At 42.5% G+C, this 25,149-nt stretch overlaps 1 protein-coding gene across 1 annotated transcript in view; it reads left to right on the forward strand.

The window, feature by feature from the left end:
* Nucleotides 1-25,149, forward strand: part of BMP1 (bone morphogenetic protein 1) — a 629,932-nt gene that overhangs the window by 544,435 nt on the left and 60,348 nt on the right. The window contains exon 16 of the mRNA XM_086943688.1: nucleotides 3,947-4,072. Coding sequence (XP_086799814.1) covers nucleotides 3,947-4,072 — 126 coding nt within the window. The remainder of the gene's footprint in view (nucleotides 1-3,946; nucleotides 4,073-25,149) is intronic.

The following is a 25,149-nucleotide window of genomic DNA, read 5'->3' on the forward strand; positions in this document are numbered from 1 at the left end:
TAATTCAACCAAATAAAAAGAGGCAAACTCTGCATTTTATATTTATTTCCTGGGCTGCTTCCCAAATGTACATCACAGACTGTATATTACTGCAGTTTGCTATTCAACTGTGGGCTCTAACACAGTCAAGTCTGACATCTGGTTCACTCTTCCTGTCTTGAAGCAATCTTGTTGGATTTTGCATACAGACGGCGTTCGCTATTTGATGTGGAACACCATGTGACTAAATCAATACATAAAATGGGCCTTGGGTCATCTACTTGCTCATGATAGGATGTCAGTCTAGTCTGTCTCAGTTCCTTGTGCTTGATTTGATTGCACCCATACAGCATAGCATCTTTACCATAATTATTTTCAAAAGCATTTTTATTATATTTTAAAATCATCAATGAGCATCATAGACATACGCATTAAAGACATATAGTATGTGTTAGAAATATGGGGTGTCTAGTTGGCAGGCAGTTACCCTATACAAGTAGGGACCCTTCTTCCTACTCAGGATAAGGTGGATACACTTCTAAAATAACCCCTGCTCACTCCCTTGGTAGCTTGGCACGAGCAGCCAGGCTTATCTCAAAGGCAGTATGTAAACCATTTGCACAAAACAAGCAGAAATACAGTGAAAACACTACATAAGAACACCACACCAGTTATCCGAAAAATATCCAATATTTTATCAGTGCAAAACAAGACCAAAAACTGAAAAAGAATTCACCATACAGTTCTTAGAAATATCAATAAGCAAAAGTGTACTTTAAATAAAGTTCCTTGAAGTGGATTGCTCCGGCGTCGTTAACAACAAATCCAAACAGTTTTGGCTTACCACAGCTTCGCGGCCCAGCTACGGTGTTGGGAAGACCCTCAAAAACAGTAACTTTAGAAATGTAGGGCTTTGGGGAGCTCGCAGTGAGCTCCGAAGAGCCGGCTTCGGTACTGGAAATCGGGACAGGAGTTGTCGGGCCCCTGAAGTCACATGCTTTGCAGATAGAAATTCCGAGCAGTTGAAGTTAGAACCGCGGGCTTCGGGGCTGCTGTGCATAGTGAAGCGGTGTGGCGAGCTGTGCCCTCAAACCACAGTGCAAGTAGCCGATTTGATGTCGGTGTGGGACGTGGTCATCAGGGATACCAGGGTGGTGGAGTGGTGCGAGGCGGTGCATAGTTGCGGTGCCCCTAGGTGATGGTGCAAGCAGCAGCTTGTGGCAGTATCAGGCGTTGTTGGTGAGACCTTGGTGGTGGTGCAAAGTGCAGGCGTGCCCTCTGTGGTGCCTTCATGACACTGAGCCGACAACAGGTTGCTTTTTCTTCTGTTGCAGCACAAAACACACAGTTCCCAGTGCTGGTAGCAGATGAACTTGAGGTCTGTTCCTGAGACTTATTGAACAAGGGGCAAGCTGTAGAAACTCAAACAAAGAAGTTACAGAAACATCCATCCAGTCCTTTCTCTGCCCAAGATATAAGCAACCACTGCAAGCCAACGCAGCAAAGCACACAGCAAAGTGGTAGTTCCGCCTCACAGCTTCTCCAGCTCTTTTTCTTGGCAGGATCCTCGATCCAAAAGAGTTCTAAAGTCCTGGGGCCAGGGCTCCAATATGTATACCACATTTTCTATTTGTTCTCTTTGTGGCAATGGTCTCTGAGCCAAGTCCAAACCAGTTTGGCCCTCTCTGGCCCTACTTGGCTACAGGAGGTGGAGACGGCATTGTTCAGAGCAGGCACAACTTATTCAGATGCTAGTGAAAGCTCCTCCCACCACTCTTAATGCAAACTATGAGTCAGCCAGGAAAGGCAGGGCACACCTCAACCCCTCTTGTGACTGTCAACAGTGAATGCATATCCTCCGCTCCTGACACTCCAAAACAGTCAATACACACACCAGCAGAGGCACACAGAATTGTTAGACAAGAAAATGCCTACTTTCTAAAAGTGGCATTTTCAAACACACAATTTAAAAACCATCTCCTAATAAGATGTGTTATTAAATTCTGAGTTCAGAGAGCCTAAACTCCATTTCTCTATCTTGTCCCAATGGAAAGTTGTACTTGTAAGATGTTACAAAGCAACTCCCATGTTAGCCTATGGGACAGATAGCCTCTCGATAGTCCAAAACGATTTTGGGAGTATTTCACTATCGGGACATGTCACACCCACCAGGGCATGTCCTACCTTTCACATACACTGCAACGTGTCCATGGGGGTACCTTGGGCCTACCTAAGGGGTGCCTTACATGTAAGAAAGGGGAAGGTTAAGGCCTGGCAAGTAGGGGCACTTGCTATCTAGATCGACATGGCAGTAAAAACTGCACTCAGACACTGCAGTGGCAGGTCTGAGACACATTTGAAAGGCTGCTTGGTTGGGTGGCACAATCAGTGCTGTAGGCCCACTAGCAGCGTTTGATTTACATGCCCTGGGCACACACAGTGCACCGTACTAAGAACTCAGTAGTAAATCAAATACGCCAAACGTGGAAACACCGATCTATAAACACAATTTAATGTAGAAGCACTTACACTTTAACACCGAACAGCATTAAGAAACTGTGCAGAGGCACACAACCAGCAAAACGGAGTCCAACATACCATTGAAAACCGGTGGTCAGAAAGCAAAAATACTGGGGAAGCACGCCAAAAGATGCCAGGTCCAACATGTGTCCCCTCCAACTGAAAGTAGGAAGAACTACCCAACCTCCTGGGAGTTCTTTTCACTAAAGCGGAAGAACCTGGATAGATGCATAATTCAAATTCAAGCGGGCATTGGCAAAGCTAAAGGTTTGGCAGTCACCTTTTGGAGATGGCTTTGCCAGTGCTTTTTTTTCATGGTGCAAGACTAAAAACTATGCCGTAAAAGGTATAAATGTTGAGGTCTCTGGACAAACAGTGCATATCCATCATACCCTCGGATTCAGATTTTCTGCCAAACCAGTGAGAACTCACACTAACAGTAGCGTCAATTGGGGATATATGGTAGTCTTGAGACAACTTTATTGGTGCATTGTGTGGCATACAAGTGCCCCACCTTAATATATCTTAGTATAACTGCAGACATCAATAAAGGACACTTGCTTATGTGAGTCCCAACAACTTAAACTTTGAGAAAAACAAGTGCTAATTCTACCCCTACCTCTGAATGCCGGAAGAACTGCCTGCATGTAAGTCTGCATCATCCTCAAAGTTGCAAACTAAAGATTATCATTCAAAGGCAGCTTGTATGGCTTACCAGATGTATGCCACAAAGGGAACACTTTCCTTGTTCTGGTAAAAATTCCTTTTGTGAGCCAAACTCCAGATTTGTTTAGCAATACAGGTATTAATAATCAGGTTCTCTGTGATTTGCTAATGCTAAAGGTGCCTCCTCTATCAATTGTTCTTTTCCTGGTAATCTTATGCCTCAGAATGGGACTTTAGAGGTTTTGTATTTAAATTGATCCGTTTCCTTTACCAGTTCGCACACAAGCATTCCTGGTCTGCAATGTATGGCGTCCTTTATGAACAGATTCGATAGCCAGAACAGCGGTATGAGGCTCCTGTAAAAGAGATTGAGGAAAGGTTGCACGTTCCCAGTTTTCATGCTTTTAAACTGTTAGGGCATATTATTCAAACCCGCTGTGAGGAGGTGTAAGAGGCACACGATTTGGCAATGGAAAAGAGCCTATATTCTAAATGAAGTGCAATTGGTAGAGGTGAGTAAGATTATCTTTTGTTTGAAAGATAGGAAGATAAGGTAGGAGAATGTTGAGCTCTTTATCTCTGCTCAGAGTTGCTCATGCTCAGCGAGGGTGGGGGGTCCCCTACTGAAACCTTTATGGTTGGTAGACTACTTTCACGAGTAGCTGGTTCAATACGCCAATTGACTCAAAAGCAAAGGAAGCAGTGGCTGAGGGGAGAAGAGGGGTGGGGGGACTCTTCACTTTGCTGCTGAGAACTGACACTTATCTCTGTTTTCTTTCAGACAAGGACGAGTGCTCCAAGGACAATGGAGGGTGCCAGCACGACTGTGCCAACACCTTTGGAAGCTACACATGCCAGTGCCGCAGCGGCTTTATCCTGCATGACAACAAGCACGACTGTAAAGAAGGTGAGGGTGCCAGGTACCGACTAGCAGCCCTGGAGCAGCCTCTTTCTGCTCAGTGCCCTGTCTTTGGCTCACTGGTTTCCTTAACTCCTGACCTCAAAATGCAACAAAATACTTTGTCCTCAATCATGCCAGCTTAGATGGAATTCCGTTTTAGTAGAATTGTGCTGTCCAGGACTACTTGTTCATTCGTTTGTGCAATACTTTGTGCCTTCAGCCTCTCTCCCCCTCCTTACCCTGTAATACTAGTAATGTCTTTCTTTAGTGTAACAGGAAAGTAATTTATTATCCCTAAAGGAAAACTGTTCATTTGATTAAATGGGTCAATACAGGTTTGTAGTTTTCTTGAACTATCAATGCAGTGTACTAAAAGATGATCATTCGTCTCCATGAGAGCTAATATTATCTAGAGCAGGGGTCTCCAACCGGTCGATCGCGAGCTACCGGTAGCTCACTGAGCCTTTGGGAGTAGCTCGCGCTGCTATCTAATTATTGAAACGTCATTTAGGCATTTTATTTTGTAACCCTTTATTCTCTTTGAAAGCCATCAGCCCTTGCCCGCCCTAACACAAACCATCTGATTGGCTGAAGAGAGCTTAGCTGGGGTGGGGCGGGCTGAAGAATGTGACTTTCTTCCTCTTAGTCTGCCCCACCTGTCTTTTCCAGGCTGGCACCGTGCTTCGTATTTACTCTCCGTTTGGGGCCCCCGGAGCAGCTGTGAGGTAAGTGGGCCCCTGACTGAGCATTAGCAGAATCAGTAAAATCAACTGCATTGATGGTTCTTTCATTTTAACGCTGGCTGCCACTGCGCTTTAGATCTGCCTTTGGTAATAAAGCGCAGTGGCAGGCAACGTTAAAATTAAAACTCCTTTCAGGAAGTGGGCCTATACCGCGGTGGCAGCCTGTGTTAAAATGCAATGTTCTTGTTTGCACTAATCCGCTTTCACTGACTTTACCACGCTTTCATTTCCCTTGCGTAGTAGTCAGTGAAATCGCCTCAGTGCATGCAAGTAACTTTGATTTTAACATCGGCTGCCACTGTGCTTTACATCTGCATTAAGGAATAAAGCGCGTGGCAACCAACCTTAACATCAAAGTTCCTTGTAGGCACTGACTGCTACCACAGTGTCAGACAATGTCAAAATCATAAGAGTTTGCCTGCACTGAACAGCTTTCATAGTCATTTAAAGGCAAATATATAGCGCTGTGTAGTAATAGTGAAAGCCTTTCACCGATTACTACAGCGCTCTATATATTTGCCTCTATAGGACTGTGATAGCTTTTTCGAGCATGCGAGGACCATTGATTTTAACATCGGCTGCCACAGTCTTTATATCTGCCTTAAAAGTAACAAAGCACAGTGGCAGCCGACATTCAAATTAAAAGTCCTTGCATAGGGTTTGAGCAGGTGGAGATTAAGAAGTCTACTATCTTTAAAGGCGTGTTGGCCTTTCTATTAATTGTTCTGTTCAAAAAAGACTTCAGGCAAGATGTTTGTCCAGCAATAGAGTTGAGCCAGTATTTGCATTGACTCTCGTCTTTGCCATTCTTCTGATATCTAGTTGTCAGCAGAGGAGAGTTGTGAGTTTTTATCTTTGTACTGTGCTGCTACCGCCAGGGCCGGCTTTAGGGCGGCGCAACCAGTGCCATACGCGAGTTGCTTTGGGTTTAGACCAGAAGTACCTCTCACTACACAAAAGGTTGGAAACCCCTGATCTAGAGCAAGATCAATTGTCGCAGTAAGATGCAGTGAAACCAGACTCAGTACTCTAGAGGTGTGCCTTCAGAACTGGAGGCATACTCGAAGTGAGGCCTGCAAAAATGAACACAATGCTCCGGCCAAGGCCTCCAGAATTGGACACAGTGGGTAAATGAGACCCTCCACCCTCCACACCTCACACTGTTAAACGGTGATCTATTTAGAGCCTCTAGGATGTGGTACAATACGTACATTGTGATCTTCATAGTTGGCTACATTAATTGAAGATTTTTAATATTTTAAATATTTTTATATAGAGATTTACATAGCGCGAACTAGACCCGAATCGGGTATCAGAGCGCTTTACATAGCACCAGTTGCATTACATGAGGACACATTAATTTTATTGTTAGGCACGGGGGGATTAAGTGATTTGTCCGGAATCACAGGATGTTCAGCGTCATTGCTGAGACTCGAACCCAGTTCCCCAGATTCGAGGTTGACCGCCCCAGCCGTTAGGCCAGTTGCACTGAGAAGCACCCTAGCTGTTCTGTCGATATTACGAGACTCTGCAACTGGTTGCATAAGGATATATAACATTTTTGTGACTTACTGGGTTTGTTCCAAAGGCATTCTTTTATTTTCCAATTAAGTTCTACCTCCATTTTAAATACTAGATTTCCTTGGATTGCCAAACATCCTGCTTGCTACATTTGTCTTCACTTAAAGTGAAAGTTATTCTTGTAACAGATTGTCAAATTCCATGAGACAAGCATTGTCCAGTAAGATGGACACTGCTTCTATAACACTGAACAATAGACTTGGAAAGATAGAAAGAAGTATGATCGTAGGTTGACCCTAAGGGATCCAAACCTGGGAATCAAGGGCTTTCTAACTCAAGATAGATGAATCTAAGGAGTGGATCTTGCTTTGGAGCCACGTACTTGTTTAACAACCTGTAATTGAAGATTGACTGCCACAAGCCCCGCAAAACAACAAAACAGTATATTAGAAGTTCAACAGAGTGTTGTGGAATGTTTAATGGATACACTGAAAGCATTTGTGAGGGCTTAGTTTTTGTCACCATATCAGGGAGATTACCCAACCATTTCGCTGCATCAAATAATATCAGAGCATTCAGTGGGGTAATATGACTTTGCGATATAACAACTCTCAACAGAAGGTATGAGGCATCTTGCTTCTGTAGGATATGATTATGTCACTTGTATTCCATGCTCCCTTGGAAGGTAAAACTATCAATGGGGGCAATATGATTAATGGTGGTGAATTCTAAATAGGATTCCAGTAATATTAGCTGTGAGGTCATCATCTACAACTTGTGTAGTTGTTGTTTCTCTGATTCAGCGAGAACCCAAGTCTGACTGCTTATTATGTGGAAGGTTGTTGGACATATATTTACAGTGTGGGATTGCAAATGGGCTCGTACTTCTTTTTCAAAATTATTCATTTGGAAGGGGAGATTGATGATTAACAATTGGTTGCTAAAACTGTGGGTTCAGAGTTTATTTTTATTGACCAGATAGAGGATCTGGCCTTTCTTTGGGTCACAAGGAAGTTTCTTGTGGGATAGTGTCACTTCTGGGGGACTTCCTGATTGAGTAGCGCATCAATGTCATCGTAGTAAGAGATACTGCTAATATGATGAAGGTGAAATCTATTTATAGGGTCCTAGTACTTTGACTTTAAAACTTGTATTTTTACAATAGTGTTTCAATATTCTTTGTTGTGTGATTGAAGGCAGTAAGGAGGGTGTGTACATTGCTTGGGTGAGTCTGGTGTAGAGGCTTCATAGGAGCAAAGCCGTGGGTGAGGGTTTCTAGAGGGTAAATCCTTTGTGGGAACATAATTGTTCTACAGGATTTGACTTGCTGTCATAAGGATGGTCAGTGGAGGCCAATGTATATCCAATAATTGCACTAAGGCTGCATTAGTCGCAAGTGATTCTGCCAAATTGTAGGTGGCTTCTGGTTTATACTGGTTTATATAAAAGATGACATTCCCTAGTTTAGGCAGAGGAAGAAGCTTAAGTAAATAGAAAATGATGATTACTGGAAAGAATCTGTTTAGCAAGCACGTTGGTAATGCATTTGAAATAATTAAAACAAATTATCTGATAGAGACGTCTAGCCACAGATAACTTACCTTAAAATTATCCCCAGGTGCTAGCCTGGATCTGGAAATGTTTCCACATCAGTACCTCTGCACATCAGTAGAGGGCACCAGGCGACTCTATACGATGTTGTCCACTGGATGTGACGCCGTCGACCGGATGTGACATTGTCGGAGTTCTTATAAGCTCTCCCCTGACGTCAGTTTCTTTCTTTCCACGCGGATCAGGAGTGCTGTACCTCTGCTCATTTTTGGCCTCTCTCGACGTTTGTCGTTGATACAGTGTGTTTTTTTCTAGATATCTTTGAGGTCCTGGGGTCTACAATGTCGAGCTCCCATTCTGTTTGCATGTGGTGTCTAGGTGCCCACCTTGGCCCACCTCTAGGTGCCCACCTCTAGACTCATGTCTTCAGCTTCAGTTGTCGTCTCTGCTGGAGCACCGCATGACACTGGTAGCCGCACTGTGACAGTCACAGTCATCTTCTTCCTTCGAGGACCGGTCGAGAGACAGCTTCCGAAGTCCTTCGCCTTCGGTATCTCCAGGTAAGTCACGCCATAGACGGTCAGCACCACAGTCTTCCCCAACTTTACTGCATACACTTGTTGTCCCAGACTCGCCTCCAATTCCTCCCATGTTGGAGAGGGTGTCTATTCCAAGTCTTTTTTTCCCAGCACCTAGGCAAAGGTGGCTCAGATGAGGGACTACTATCTCTTTTTTCATGCCATTTTTGGCTCTCAACTGCCCTCCAGCTGGCCTCTTGGCCCTGAGAAGGTCGGTGAGGCCTCGCGACGCCCTCCAAATCCGTACCGGACTCCCTTTCTGCACCATTGCACAGCCCTTCGGAGTTCCCACCTGTGATTGGATCCGTCGGTGCTAACTCTGGCGTCAATGACACCAATAGCTTCTACTTTGTCTCTTCTACCGGACGCAGAGGTGTCGTCTTCTTGATCACGGTTGACGTTGGTAAGAGCACCGGCGGCCAATCCCCTTCGGGCTACCTTCCACTTTCGGGTGAACCCCCTGCATTTTTCTCTATGGCACGAGGGTATTTTGTTTATGCGCATGCTCACATAGGTGAGCTTCCTTCGGAGTTTCATTGGGTTTTTAACATTGGTGGCGCTGGTGGCCTTGACTCTTCCCCATCCTCTGGCCTGTTTTCTCCTCCTCGCTTCGAAGGCTAGCTCAGCTTTTGCTCAGCTTTTACGGAGAGTTGATGTAGTTCTGGGGCTGCAGCCTCCTTTTGTGGAAAGACCATTAATTCCCTACTTGGGGTGCTCTAGTGGAGCCAACTGAGAACTGAGCCTGTGCTTCCCTTCAGTGAAACTCTTTTTGGTGTTCTGTTGGGCCCTTGGGCTAAGCCCATTTCAAGGCCCTCTGTGGACAGTTCTATTACTCATAGGCACCTTACTGCTCCTGGAGAACCTCTCTGCCTTGTCCATTCAGATTTCTCCGCGAAGCTTTACGGTTCAGACTGCTATAGCCTCCCCAACATCAGCACCGTGCCTGACGTTCCTCCGGACAGAGAGTCTAAAGGGCTAGATGCCTTGACCCGATATATCTTTTCCGCTACCAGCTCCGCTTTGCGGTCCCTTAATACAACTTGTGTTTTGAGCAGTTTTTCTCATGTATTGTGGTATTCGGTCTCACGCCTTCTCCACTCTTTCCCCAGTGAGTCTCGGGATACTCTTGTTCAGTTGATCAGGTGACTACATTACTGATTCGTGGTGGCATATTTTCCACTGATTCTGTCGGGCAGGCCATAGCCCTTTTGGTAGCTTTTTGCCAGCATGCCTGGCTACGTCCCTTCGGCATTTCTTAGGCTGTTTACTCCGCCTTGGTGGAGCGAAATTCTAAGCCCCAATTGCTATACCATGCTCTCTGGCTGGAGATGGTCTCCTTCATTTTTTTAATGCATGAGCCATTTTAGGGCAGTGTCAGTTAGCTCCTTTTCCCTCGTCCCTTCGTGTGCTGTCCGGTGTTGTGCCTCCTGCCCTAGCTGTATTTTTTTTCTTTCATTTTCAGACAGGTTGTGGTCCCTGGTTGTTTTCTGGCATGTATCTTAATTTCTGACCCTCTTCGTCTATGCCGGTGGTGTTCTTTGCTTTCTACCCATGTTCTGATTGGAGTGTTTTCATGGTATTGTGCAGATGCACTGTTGCCTCCTTGTCCAACAGGGTACTTACTTAGTCTGTATGCTTTACAGTTATTCCTCAATATGTTTTACGCCGTAGTACCCCTTATTGGTGTCTCCATATGCCGTGCATGGTGGACTGATGCAAGTCAGAAGATAGTGCACTGGGATTCTCCCCTCCTATACCACTCCCTGTTTTTTGAGTGTGAATCCCATCCACCTGGCAGGGCTCAATATTACAACCACTTTATAATAAGGGTAATCGCTCAAATTCAACTAATTATAGGCTGATAGCTTTACTGGATATTGAAGCTAAGGTCTATGCTCGAGTCCTGCTGGTAGAACTTGAAAACTGGGTCACAGAAAATATCATTCTTCCCCACACTCAGTCAGGCTTTAGGCCAGGCTGTTCGACAACGGATAATATAATAGCACTGTCCGATCTGTCCTGGAGAGCTACTCTGGCCAATCAACTACCGTTATTCTGCTGCTTTGTTGACTACAGTGCAGCGTTCGATAAAGTCAACCGAGGGACACTATGGAACTAACTATACTTATGGGGGATACCACCTGCACTTCTCTCTGTACTGATATCTCTGCATCAGAAAACCTGGGTGAGGATCAAAACAAGTGCCACAACAGTATCTACAAAAATTGCAACAAAAAATGGTCTAAAGCAAGGCTGTGTATTAGCTCCGCTATTATTCAATCTTTATACTGCTGATTTGCCTAAAGAACTGGCAGGTGCAACTTTGGTTGCCCCAAAACTGGGTGGCATATGTTTACAGGTCATGCAAAACGTTGATGACATTATCATCATGGACCATACAAAAACAGGTCTACAAAGAGCGCTCACTGCCCGTAATAAATATAACATCAAAAACAATCTTTTGATGAACGAATCAAAAACCAAAGTCATGATTTTTGGGAAACATAAAAAAAAGACAAATCTGTCCAGGCGAGCAGGCGACCTGCACATAGTTACCTGCACTAGCTATAACTATCTAGGAGTGTGATTTAATGAAAAGGCAAATAAAGTTTCTCATCTCAAATATCTTCGCTCCAAGGGAGCAGGGGTTATTCATCGTTTAAGGCGCTTGAATCGGCAATTGCACAGCCCGACAGCCGAGCCAATTTTAAGGGTTCTGTGCGCCAAACTACTCCTGGCAATTTCCTATGGCCATTTGGCCTTCCCTGGCAAAATGGATTCATTTTTAGCAAACTATCAAATAATGGCCTATAAGAAAATATTTTCGGCTCCCCAGCACGCAAGGAGGGCGAGGTTGAGACTTGAGCTGGGCCTGGCAAGCGCAGATCTTCATTGTCTGGGAGACTTAATTAAATTCTACATCTGCATCCTAGGCGCTCCAGCTCAATGCATGAAAGAGCAATTGCAATCATTGTTTGCGAATTAACTCTCCCCTTGGCACAGACAGCTGCACTTGGCCATTTCCACATTGAAGATTGTTGAAACATTTCTAATCCAATCTTTTCCCTGTCAATGTGGAAAAAAACGATAAAAAATTTTTTACTCTAGTGTCATTCAAGAGGGATGTTGCTCGGCTCCCCAAAAAACCACTTTTTGCAGCTTTGAATGACTCGTATATTAAGGGAAAACCGCAACCATATTTTTACTATTCTCTTCAATCACAGACTCGCAATAAAATCATTTATATGAGGTTGCTAGCCCTTCCAATTTATGACTTTAACCCGCTGTGGGCTTGGAGGAATGGCCAACTAACATATAGGCTCTGCAGTTATCCATAGGAATCCTGGTTACATTTGTTAAGTTGTTGCCCTCATCTTGCCAATGATCGCCAACGCCTTCTGGTTCCAGTTTTTCGGGAAAAGTTACTGAGACATTGCAGGGAAGCATCTGATCTGTGCTTCTGTTACAATTCAGCCCAAGTTCTAGCAAGAGCTGGTAAGTTTGTTAATATTATTTTAACTGGACTGCATAATGCCCAGTCTTAAGAAACTGACAAGCTCCACTCTCATTGCATAAATTAACGTTGATGGAAGCTAAACCTTTAGTAACAAGTATTGTGACACTCTTTGTTATTGTTTTCTCTTTTTATATTACACACCTTCTCTGGATCAAATGCCCAATTGTGATATATTCAACTTACTTGGAATGTTGCCATTTGGACTTTAAATTTATCTGCATTTCCAGATCTATAAATGTGTACATAACTTTTATTAATTTTTATATATGTTAATATTTTATTGAGTATCAATATGTCGTTAGTATGTTACGGTTTTAATTAACGGTTTAATAAATGAGTGTTTGTCGCACGGGCGAGGGGGTTCTTTCCACCCTGTCTGGTGCCCTTCTTTCCTAGCAGCTGCAAGGGAAGGGGCATGTTTTTTGGCTCACAGTTTTGTCCTGTTCTGCCCGGAATTGTGTTCTTTCTTTCTCAAGGCGTTAGCACTTCATGTGCTTGTTCTCGCTAAACACGGTCGGTCTCGCTCTCTCTCTCTCTCGCTCTTTCCCTCCCCCTCCTCCTCCCCCTCCCCCTCCTCCTCCCCCTCCCCCTCCTCCTCCCCCTCCCCCTCCTCCTCCCCCTCTCCCTCTCCCTCCCCCTCTCCCTCTCCCTCCCTCCCTCCCTCCCTCCAAATCAGCCGCACTACCTCTTCTGTGCCTGTTTTTCCTCTGCTTTTGTCTTGCACGCAGTTGATTTCACTTTCTGATTGGAGCTATTTCCATGACCCCTCAGATACCAACCCCAACATTTCATTACTGTCCTGGCTGTTCTTCAGGTGTGCCTTCTGCCCTTTTTTGGGGATATATGATGAATGTTCCTCTTTCTTTCTTCTCGAACATGGGTTTGTTGACCATCCACTCCGGGTTCGATAGTATGAAAGTTTATGATCCCTTAGGATTCTTTTCCGGTGAATTTCCTCCGCTTCTTACGTGTGTAGTTGCAGTTCTCATCCCTTTTGGGGGATCATCTCCCTTGTACGTTATAGGCTACAGAGTCTGTTCTTGGGGGGTGTCAGGATCATCAAGGACATTGTTCCCTGGTTTGTTGGCCTGGCACGAGTTGTTCAGTGCATACAGGGACTTTCCCTTGCTTCTGGCCATCCTAGGCTGTGGGCACTGTCACGCTATCTATTCCTTCTCTTCTTTACACTGGCTCTTTGGTTGGGCTTTAATTTCTGGCATTGGTCTTCCAAGGCTAATTTCTTATACGCTGTGACCTGTCTCTCTGCATAGGCCTCCCAGGTGTTAGCCTTGTCCACCTCAGCCTCTTTTCCAGTCCTCCATTGTGTCTAGCAGAATTGTTTCTTCCCTGCGGTTTCCTTTTTAATTATCTCTTGCCTGCCTAATTGTACCATTCTATCAGTAGTGCTGTTTTTTATGTCTGCTCCCTTGGTTTTCTGGGATGTGTACTTCCACCCCACCCGCTCCCTTTAAACAAGACCATGTGGCTGGTTTCCAGTTTGGCCCATGGCCACTGTATTTGTCGTTGTCTGTACCCTTTTTGGGAACCTATTATTGTACATTGTGAATTATTTATATATATATATATATATATATCACCAAAACACAAGCTACAGGATAGTAACTCGAGATAGGCCACTCCAAACGCGCTGTTCACTTTCTTTAATGGAGACCATTCAAGCATAGCATGACGCGTTTCGCCTCCCTCGATGCTTAATCATATGCAGCATTACTTAGGATGGGTTAGTTGGCATTTTTTTAAAAACGTAGCTCTAGACATTGAAGAAGGACAAATGCCCACCAGTTCGATTTAAAGTGGCAGTAGGTGTTCAAATGTATAAGAATTTACTTTTCTATCCCACAGTGTTGGTAAGTACTTGTAATCCCATCAGGAAAGTTCCTTGAAAATAAAGTATTTCCATCATACCTGTGTCCCAACATTGTGTTTCTCAAATGTCTTTAACTGTGGTATTAGGACCACAGTACCCAGAATCCACCATTTCTGTTCATCTTCTGTCTACTTGGTGCTTCAATGCAGTTCTTGGCAAAATTAAACCTGTGTTTTCGTCGTAGGTCCTGTATACAAAGCGCCCTTATCAGGAAAAGTTCAGTTTGATGGCTTGTATACTGTTTACCAAAGCGTCAAGCCGCCATGTTATTTAACATTGCGGCTTGACATTTCGGTAAACATCGAGAAAGGTTGATACCGAAACGCGTCTGTTGGTTGTGCAAGTTTTTCTGTGCAATAAAAGTACAGAAACGACCCACGAGGAGTGCTTTCTTCTTTGCACGTGACAGTGGCATGAGGGGGCACATTTGGAATATATATATATATATATATATATATATATATATATATATATATATATATATATATATATATATACACACATACATATATATATATACACGTATATATATATATATATATATATATATTTTTTTTTTTCGGAACTAGAAAACTCAGATGGTGAACAAAACCAAGCTCCAAGAACAAAGGAGAATGAAGCAGAGGAACCTTTTTTCGACGAGTACCAGGTGATGAAGGAGACCCGCCAGAGACCGCAATTAAGAAGTCACCCCCCACAACAAAAGCAAAGAGGAGGACAAGGCGGGGGAAGAGGCGCAAGGGGAGGTTCACAGAACAACACCACCCCAATGGTAACACGCAGTGCCTCCAATCGCAAAAGGCAATAACTACCAAGGAAGACAATAATGTCATCAATTTCTCAAAAAGGATTTTAACCACTGATGAAATAAAAGTCTTGAAGAAAGGACTCAGTTTTTGTCCGACCAGTGAATTCAATTTAGTGGATGCCAAAATCGACTTGTTTAAATACATAAGAAAGTTGAAGTTTAAGAAAATCTTCATGCAAACCCCGAATAAAGCAGCCCTAGGAGACTCAGGCAATATAACCGGGACAGATGAAGATGATCTCTTGGAAATCCTGATAACACCAACACAAGATTTACAACACTCAGACCAAGAGACTACACTTCCTTTACAACAAGTCAGAGATCCGAGCAATTTAAAATGGAAGTCTAGGAAACTACCCAATACATCACATGATGCGATAGACGTGTTCAATGAAGCAGTGACAGCAGATCTGGAGAGAATGGCAAATAAGAAAATGAACATGAAGATCTCGAATATCTCCAGAAAACAATGGGTTGCTTTAAAATCTCTAAGAGATGACAACACAATTGAGATTAAGCCCTCAGATAAGGGCGGGAATATTGTCATCTTCTCGAAAGAACATTATGAGCAGGAGGCACTCAGGCAGTTAAGTGACAAAGAGTGCTACATCACAGTTAGAAGAGAAGAGTACGTTAAGAATATAACTGTGTATGAGAACTTACTACAACATTGGAAAGAAGAGGGTATGATCAGTCAAGATGAACTTGCCTTCCTACAATGTGATTCCCCTATGCGGCCCACCTTTTATCATCTACCTAAGATTCATAAAAATGCCAAAAGACCACCAGGGAGACCGATTGTCTCGGCAATCGGGAGTCTCCTAGAAAACACGTCACGCTTCATTGACATTTTCTTAGCACCTATTGTCAAAGACCTGCCCTCGTATGTCAGGGACACACAGGACTTTCTCCGCATCATGGACAATATTTCCTGGGACAAAGACATGCTACTTATCACTATGGATGTCATGAACTTGTATACATGCATAGATCATGAACAGGGTATCTATGCCACGAAATGGTTTTTGGAACAGAAACAACCGAAATACCAAGCACATAGTGAGATGATTCTTAGCATGATAAGATTCTGTTTGTTTCATAACTATTTTCTTTTTGCAGGCCAAATTTACAAGCAGATCAGAGGGACCTCAATGGGTTTGTGCTTCTCCCCCAGCTACGCGAATCTCTTCGTGGGCTGGTGGGAGAAGCACGAGGCATGGGGTGGGAGAAACGAAAGATGGAATGAACACATATTGATGTGGACCAGGTACATTGATGACCTGTTTGTCATTTGGAGGGGAGACAGGGCCTCGGCTGAGGAGTATGTCTCGGCTCTAAATGACAACGAATTAAATCTCAAGTTCACCAGTACGATAAGCAACGAGTCTGTATGCTATCTGGACCTAGAGGTCTTTGTGGTTAACGACCAGCTCCACACTAGACTTTATAGAAAACCAACGGCTGGCAATGCAGTATTACACGCTGCCAGCCACCATCCTAGAAGTCTAATAAAAAATGTACCTTATGGTGAGTACCTGAGACTCAAACGTAATTGCTCTGGAACTGAGGATTTTAAGAAAGCTCAGGAAGACGCGAGTGACAGATTCCAAGCAAGAGGCTATTCTAGAAACATCTTAGAACAAGCCCAAACTAAGGCAGATACTGTTGACAGAAGGGACCTTCTGATTGTGAAAGAGTCGAAGAAAGAGAACGAGCAGGTCAGAATGATCACAACATTCAATAATCAATCTGGAGAACTGGTCCAAGCATTTAAAAGAAACTGACACATTTTAAGAACTGACACCATCTTGAAGAAAACATTATCAGACAGACCTATGATAACTTACAGGAGGTGCCAGTCTCTGTCGGACCATCTGGTTCATAGCCATTACTCCCCCAATAAGGCCAATCAAATGACGAACAAGATAGTTGGCTTTTTCCCTTGCCTACAGTGCAAAGCTTGTAAATTCAGCAAAAAAGTCAAAGAGTACCCGTGCAGAACAGGTGAAGGAAGACCAAGCAGAAAAATCACAAAACACCTAAACTGTAATTCAGACTTTACAGTCTACTGCCTGGTCTGCCCTTGTAACAAACGTTACATAGGGAGCACCATAAAACCGGCAAAAATGAGAATTTTAGAGCACATGAGGGCTATCATGAACAAGGACAAGACATATCCGATAGCCCGTCATTTTGCCGAATACCACAACAGCAATAGGGATTTACTAGCATAATATTGCATAGACCAGGTCCCAAAGAAAGAACGAGGGGGGGATAGAGAAAAATCCCTACGGATACTGGAATCCCGTTATATCTTAGACCTTAAAACGATGACACCATGGGGTCTGAATAACGATGCTGAAATGTGGGTGCACCTATAAGACAACCTGGGATCTGTAAGAAGAGGATAGATCTGCAACTAGAATATAGAAGTACTCTTTGAACATATGTGAATAATATTGCTGTTTGGCTTGTAAATTTAATTTCCCTTCAAATGGATTAATGAGAGCAGTGAGAACAATGCAATGTAGATACCAGAACATCAGGTCAGGTTAAACTGTGGCACAATTACAAGTCAATATGATACCAAATAAGAACCCAGAAGTTCAGCGGAAGAATATATTTTCCTCAAAAAATGTAAATACTATGTAAATATGTATATTTTGTTGACATGGGGTCACCACATTGGTAAACTGTATACTTGTAAATTGTGTACATAATAGGCACACATTTTAACCATTTTTCAATTCGGGGATACACCCCTGCACAACCATAAAGATGTTCAATAACCAGACACTGTGGGTTTAACAACACACCACATACGAGATTACAATCTGCATAATGCTATCAGAATACCTTAGGGGATACACCCCCAAATTAACGTTTATGACAGAGTTGCTGAAACACTGCTCTCAGTATCGAATTGTGAATTAATGTACATACGTGACAGTCTCAGAAAACATATTCTTTTGTCAATTGTCAAACTTCACTTTAATTTATTTACACTGAGCACTTTTCTATTAGCCGCCAAGCTTAAACCATGTAAATAACTATGTGTATATATATATACTACAAGATGGCCACCACGAATATGTGCCTAACACCATTGTTGATGTCTATGACTGTCAAAAAGGGCGGATGGTTTAAATATGGCGAGTAGGTTTGAACACAGATAACACTGACGAAGCCTTGTGCGAAACGCGTCTGTCGAGGGTGCTGGGGGGTTTGGAAATAAAATAATCTAAGAATACTGACACTGGAGTGCTGGCCGTTTTTGTCCTGGAGCCGATTTCTAGGAGTGTGTTGCGACACATCACATATATATATATATATATATTCCAAATTGGACTAAATAAAATTACCTGGCCCGTCTCTCTTTTCGCCGAAATCAGAAGTCAAGAGGGAATGCTGGGAGTGATATATATATATATATATATATATATATATCACTCCCAGCATTCCCTCTTGACTTCTGATTTCGGCGAAAAAAGAGAGACGGGCCAGGTAATTTTATTTAGTCCAATTTGGAATATATATATATATGTGTGTGTATATATATATATATATATATATATATATATATATATATATATATATATATATATATATATATATATATATATATATATTCCAAATGTGCCCCCCTCATACCACTGTCACGTGCAAAGATAAAGCACTCCTCGTGGGTCGTTTCTGTACTTTTATTGCACAGAAAAACTTGCACAACCAACAGACGCGTTTCGGTATCAACCTTTCTCGATGTTTACCGAAATGTCAAGCCGCAATGTTAAATAACATGGCGGCTTGACGCTTCGGTAAACAGTATACAAGCCATAAAACTGAACTTTTCCTCATAAGGGATATATATATATATATATATATATATATATATATATATATATATATATATATATATATATATATATATATATATATATATATATATATATATATATATATATATATATATATATATATATCCCCCAAAACAAGGCCCTGTGCTTAAGAACGCACTCCCCTAAAGGATGGTTTCAACAGGAAACTTTATTTGAAAGTTCAGCACCTCTGTCCTCAGTTTTCTTAACCCAATGCGTTTCGGAGCTGTTTGCTCCTTCTTCCTGGGGTATACACACTGCCAGTCCTCGGCAGCAGTTTAAACAGCCCCTTAATGAGCCTCACAGGTGAGTTTTTCAAATTATGCATGCATTGTGGGATTTGTAGTGCAATCAATTCATCCCTGCCAGTGGGGGCCGCATTGTGGCAGGTCCTTTTGTGTCATTTAGAGCCCTCCAGTTTGCCTTAGGGCAGGAGTCTGATCTTTCATGATTCACATCCTTCGGGCTGTTTTAGGCTCCGACATAATTTCTGAACCCGCAGACCCTTTGCAGTACGTGGACGGTGCAGTTCTCAACTGCCAGACTGCTGTGCAAATTAATCTCCCCAAACAAAGCCCTCTGCTTATAAGAACGCACTTCGCAAAGGATGCTTTCAACAGGAACCTTTATTTGAAAGTTCATCGCCTCTGTCCTCAGTTTTCTTAACCCAACGCGTTTCGGAGCTGCTTGCTCCTCCTTCCTGGGGTATATACACTGCCAGTCCTCGGCCGCACTTCAAACAGCCCCTTAATGAGCCTCACAGGTGAGCATTTTAAACTACGTATTGTGGGATTTGTAGTGCAATCAATTCATCCCCGCCAGTGGGGGCCGCATTGTGGCAGTTTCTTTTGGGTCATTTAGAGCCCTCCAGTGGGCCTCAGGGCAGGAGTCTGATCTTTCATTATTCACATCCTTCAGGCTGTTTTGGGCTCCGACATAATTTCCGAACCCACAGACCCTTTGCAGTACGTGGGTGGTGCAGTTCTCCACGGCCAGACTGCCATGCAAACTAATCTCCTATATATATATGTTGGAGCCCTATATTATGCCTACATCTATCTCTGGGAGCTTGGCCCAGTAGTTTTAGCTGTTGTCCTTAGCCTTCCGCCTCAGTCTCTTGAACCGGTTTTCCTTCCACGGGCCGCTGTATTTCTATGTTTATCTGGAGTGTTCTTCCCACTTGTCTTGTCTTCTGCCATGTATTTTCTCTCATGTCTTTGCACGGCTGCCGATTCGGTTCCATGTGGGGTTATCCCTGAGTTTTCTGGTGGGATGTTTTCTTTCACCCCTCCCTTCCTGGCAAGTGGTCTCTCTTTTTCTTTTGCAGACCGGATAGCCTAGTCGAGGATATTTCTTGGAATCAGTTTGCAAGCCCTTGCAGGGATGGTATTGCTTGGGTATCTATTCTAAGGTAAGGAACCTGCGGCTAGATGTCTCTATCAGATGAATAAGTTACTTAACTTCGGTAATGCCTTATATGGTCGAGGCTAGATCTAGCCACAGTTTCCTTACCGACTCACCCATCCTCCTCGCTCTGCGAACTGATTCTCCCCTTCTTCCGGGTCCATTCATACACCCGTGTGCCTTTTGTTTAAAAAAAAAAAAGAAATGCAGAGTGGAGACCAAGAAGGACAATCCAGACTTCCAGTTGTTCTCCATATAATTGGTTTTCAAAAAGAGGACTCTTTTTGGGCACGCTGTTTCCAGAGCAGTTTCTATATGTTGCTCCGCGTTTTAGCGCATAAAGTAGTCGCAGGAGAAACTGACGTCACCGCGTCAGGAGAGGGTTTATATGTACTCTGATGAGGTCACATCCATTGCGCGACTTCATACAGAGTCACCCGGCGCCCTTTACTGACACGCAGAGGTACTGCTGTAGAAAGATTTCTAGATCCAGTCCGTCACCTGGGGATAATTCTAAGGTAAGGAATCTGCTGCTAGATCTAGTCTCTACCAGATAAGACATTAACAAAGGTAAGTAACCTATTCCTTAATGTTAAGGCAGTGTCAGCTTTGCACAAAGCGCCAAAGATAGGGTAGTAAAGGTTTCTTTAGTATTTGGGGTTTTTAAGGGTATTGAAAGGTAAGGGTGTTTTTAGTATTTAAGGGTTCGGTAAGAGTAGGGTGGTAAGGGTATTTTTTTGGGTTACAGGGTGGGTAAGGGAAAACAGCGGTATGTGTGTGTCTGCGTATATATATCCGATAACCACTCTCTACGTGTTATAAAACCACACCAAAGAAAACGAGAGAGACGGACTCTTGGATCTCACAGCAGCCGCTGTAGTTTATTTATTTTTTCATTCTTTTAGGTGCATTGCTGTGCCCACCACCAAACGCGTTTCAGCGATCCCAGTCGCCTTGCTCGCTGGTCAATTTGTGCTCATTCCCCCTTAATAATTTAAACTTAATTTCACCAATCCCTGGCAGCCTACCAATTAATAAACATAGTAAACAGACTACTGCACATATAAGCACTCGGAGTTCAATTCAATTCAAAATTCTTTATTCGACTGTCAAAAATGCAGTCATAAAAGCATGTAAAAATACATATATATACAGTTCATTATCGAAAAAGTACAACAAGCAAATAAAAACAGGTAATCACAAAGAGATTAAGTGGTGACATGATCCAATGTAAGTGTACTTATTAGAGACTTAATTACTAGGGTAATGCAGTTCAACTGGGGGTCAACCTTCCATGCTTTGTCTAAATTCCAGGGCTCTTTTTAAAAAGTTACAAGTAAAAAAAGTGGAGTTGATGATGTAGAAGACAGACTCCCTTATATGCAAATCGACATAAAGGAAATCACAAATTATGTTGCCATTATTGTAGAAACACATCTTGTAAAATATGTATATACATAAAAATATGAATACATATATATTAACACTTTAAACAACTTAACTAAATGCAATAATTAAAAAAAAATTGACATTCAAAATATTCCGTTCTTCATTCAACTCCATCATATAAAAATATCATTGGCAATGACAATGAAATATTTTTAAAAAAGATTGCTAGCTGTTTTGAAGCTGTAAAGTGTAGGTTGCCGTATTTATGTGCAAAAAACAAATGATTGTGTCATAATAAAGTGCATGTGTGAGTAAAAATTCCCAGCCGGGAATTTTCAAAAAATACAATTCATAGTGTAGTTTAAAAACCACACTATTACCCTGGGGAACAGGGGTACTTGGGCAGAAGAATAAGGTTATTAGACATATTAATACCTGTACAAATACATAGATGTTCACAAGTAATCCACCAACAAATCAATTTTTATCAACTGCACAATTCCTATAGCCACCAATAATTTAAATCATTTTGAATACTTCCTCCTGTATAGTCAAACAAATGTATTTTCTTCATAATCACCAAATAGAGAATGTCACCAGCCATCCTGGACTTACATCAATGCTGGTAATAATCCCATACATATTCACCTAACTTTGAACCACACTGACTGAGCTGCATTTTAAGATCAATACAAACAATTACACCTCAGCTGTAGCTAAAAGAATAAATATTATGAAGATTAAAATCAATCAATTTTCAAATTCATATATCTACACCTTTCAACTCAATCAGATATGCCAATATTTCATAAATAGTGGTACAGATCTTCGCAAATATTGAGACCATGTGGACTTTTAGTATCCAGCTCTACAATGTATTTGGTCTCCAACCGGCGCAGCTGTTTTTCACGATCACCACCCCTCTTACTCATGGGAACGCTGTCAATAACATAATAATGAAAGACATTCAAGTTATTACCATGTTCAGTTTTTACATGCCTGGCCACTGGGTATGTGGGTACAGAATTGACCGTGGCCCGCAAGTGTTGCAACATTTTCGCTTGTACTGGTAATTCTGTGCTGCCAACGTATTTGAGCCCACAACTGCATTGAAGCACATATACGGCAAACTCAGTCTTGCACGTATAGTGTCCCCTGATTTTCATAGGGATATCTGAAAATGCCGTTGTGTATGACGCGGTGTTAATGCCAAATTTGCAGGAGCTGCACTTAAAAAACCCATTTCTTGGGGAGGGCCAGCTGCCCCTAGCATACATCTCTGGACTCGGCTTTACCAGATCTGACCTCATTGAGTAGGCTTTACGAAATGTAAAATTGGGTTTATGAGGATACACTGTGTTTAAAACATTATCAGTCATAACTATGGGCCATTCCTTATTTAAAATCTTTTTGATGACCTGAGATTGCCTACTATATGTAGAAATGAACCTGCATGTTATCCCCGTACTATCTCTCTGGCCAGGAGTGCTTTGGAGTTGTTCCATTCCTTGAACTTCAATTTGTTTCTTTTGAAGGAGGGTGCCCCTCTCAATTCGATTGGCTTTGGCTAAGGCAATATTAAGATTTTTCTCTTTGTAACCCCTCTCCAACAGTCTTTTCTTGGTTCTTTCCTGAGCTTCTGTGCGTGCCATTTCTGTACTGCACGCCCTATTCACCCTAAGAACTCGCCATATATATATATCCGTCTGGGCATTAAAAACAAAGTGGTGTACGGAATGCTTGAATTAATCTCAGTCACTAGCAGTTGTTGCGATACAGAAAAGGGGGTGGTGATGAACAGAGTGTCTGAATTAAGCAGACCACTCTTACCCAGTCCAAAGATCAGGGCTTGATCCATCACCGTTATTTATCTCACTGCCCCATCCCAGCTCAGAACCTGGCTATATGCAAATTAGTCTGTCCCTGGCCCAGTGCATCATGGGAACAGGGCAGACCAAACTACCAAGCCAATTCTTCACCAGAAAGGAGACAAGCTACCGGGGACCGGTTTCTGGCATTTCAGCCTCTTCGGCCCGGCTTGCTTGAATCCTGATGGAGCAGTGAGAAAGGGACTCATGTCTGAGTATACCCTGCCACACCTATAGTGGCCAATTGTTGGGCCGTATCCCAGTCAATACCTTTTCGCCCACCATACCACCTCAGTTTGGATCCAGCCATATGCAAACCAGTCATGACCCTGCTTCAGCTCCAGCACAGTATGGGTTACAACCTTGCTGAAGAATGGAAAATCAGCTGGTAAGTATTAGAAAAGACAAAAGAGATCTGAGTATAGTGTCCAATGGTACTGTAACAAATTTGAAAATAAGCTATTACCTCTAATCGGGCGAAGGATAAAAACACAGTACACATGGTTTTTAGAAGAAAAGATATCACACAGTTATTCACGAGAGCAGCTGAAAAAATTGCCTTGGAAAAGAGGTACTAAAACAGCGCAAGAGGACAACCCACAAGACAAAGCAGTGGTTGCATTTACTGGGTTGAACAGCGAATACTAAAGAATTGTCTTCATCTGCCCAAGGACATCAAAATTCCTGGAGGCTAACATAGATACTTTAGTGCTTCCTTCCCAAGATAGATTACAGACATTCAAGAGGGAAGGAGTCTTTTTTCCAGACTCCATAATATTTTATGGATATGGAATTGGTGAGAATATTGCATTTAATGGCACCATGAAGATAGTTAGTTGCAAGCATAAGTTTGAAGATGAGGTTGGTTCAAGAATGGCAGGCAGCAGCCATAACATTGGAGAGACTGTGAGGACTTAGCCTCAATCAAGCACGGATAGTTGAAATCCTGCAATGGTTAAAGTCCTCCATTTTGGTAAACTGGCAGAATTCTAAGACCCAATTGGAGAGATCACTATGGATACATCTTTCTTGGCATAGGTAATGCCTATGGTAGCTTGACAAGTTGAAGCATTGTGAGAGTAACAAGTATATTTTAATTATTAAAGGAAATAGGGCAGGCCCTGGACTCATTTCTAAAGAAAGGGGCCAAGCGAGGTAGTTCAAGTCTGGACAGACATCACAACCATGTACTACATTTGGACACAGTCCTGACAGTGGTTAAGAGAATCAGATGCTGAATGAACATTTATTGTATCCTGCTGGAACTTCATAATGGCACAAGACATGCTAGGAATAGCAGTTTCAGACTTGCTGCCTTTCAACTTTCATAACATTAATAAATTAAGGGGTAAATTAACATACTCTGAATGGGACTGTTCTAAAATTGGAGATTCTTAGAAAGAAAAGATAAAATCATAAATCAGAATTAAAGCACAGCTTTCTAGACATCCAAAGGACGGATCTTTTGTCATTAACTTTTTATAGACTGATAAAGGATACTGGATTCAACCTCACTAAGCTTTACTCAGTTATTTGTATGCTAAATTTGTTTTTATCCTGTCCAGTTTGATGTAGGTTGAGGCATGTCTTCTCTTATTTCACGTACAGTGTGCTAATGCCACAGGGTTGAGTGTGATAAATAAGAATGTCTCAATAAGTAAATTAATAAATAGAAACGCTGATTACACGGGTGCTTTGGAGACTAGAGAATTAAAAAATATCAATGATTCTGACAGTGGACAATGCAAACATGGCTCTTGCACCTCACAGAATGTGAGTGTATCTGTACTCATTATACAGAATCATTTATCCGTACGATGGCCCCAATCTGTCATCTAAATCAGAGCACTCTTAATTTAATCAATCAATCAATCAATCAATCAGTGACACTTATAAAGCGCGCTACATACCCGTAGGGTCTCAAGGCGCTGGGGGGGGGGG

Source organism: Lissotriton vulgaris, chromosome 11 (genome assembly GCF_964263255.1).
Source record: "Lissotriton vulgaris chromosome 11, aLisVul1.2, whole genome shotgun sequence".
NCBI classification, from domain to species: Eukaryota; Metazoa; Chordata; class Amphibia; order Caudata; family Salamandridae; genus Lissotriton; species Lissotriton vulgaris.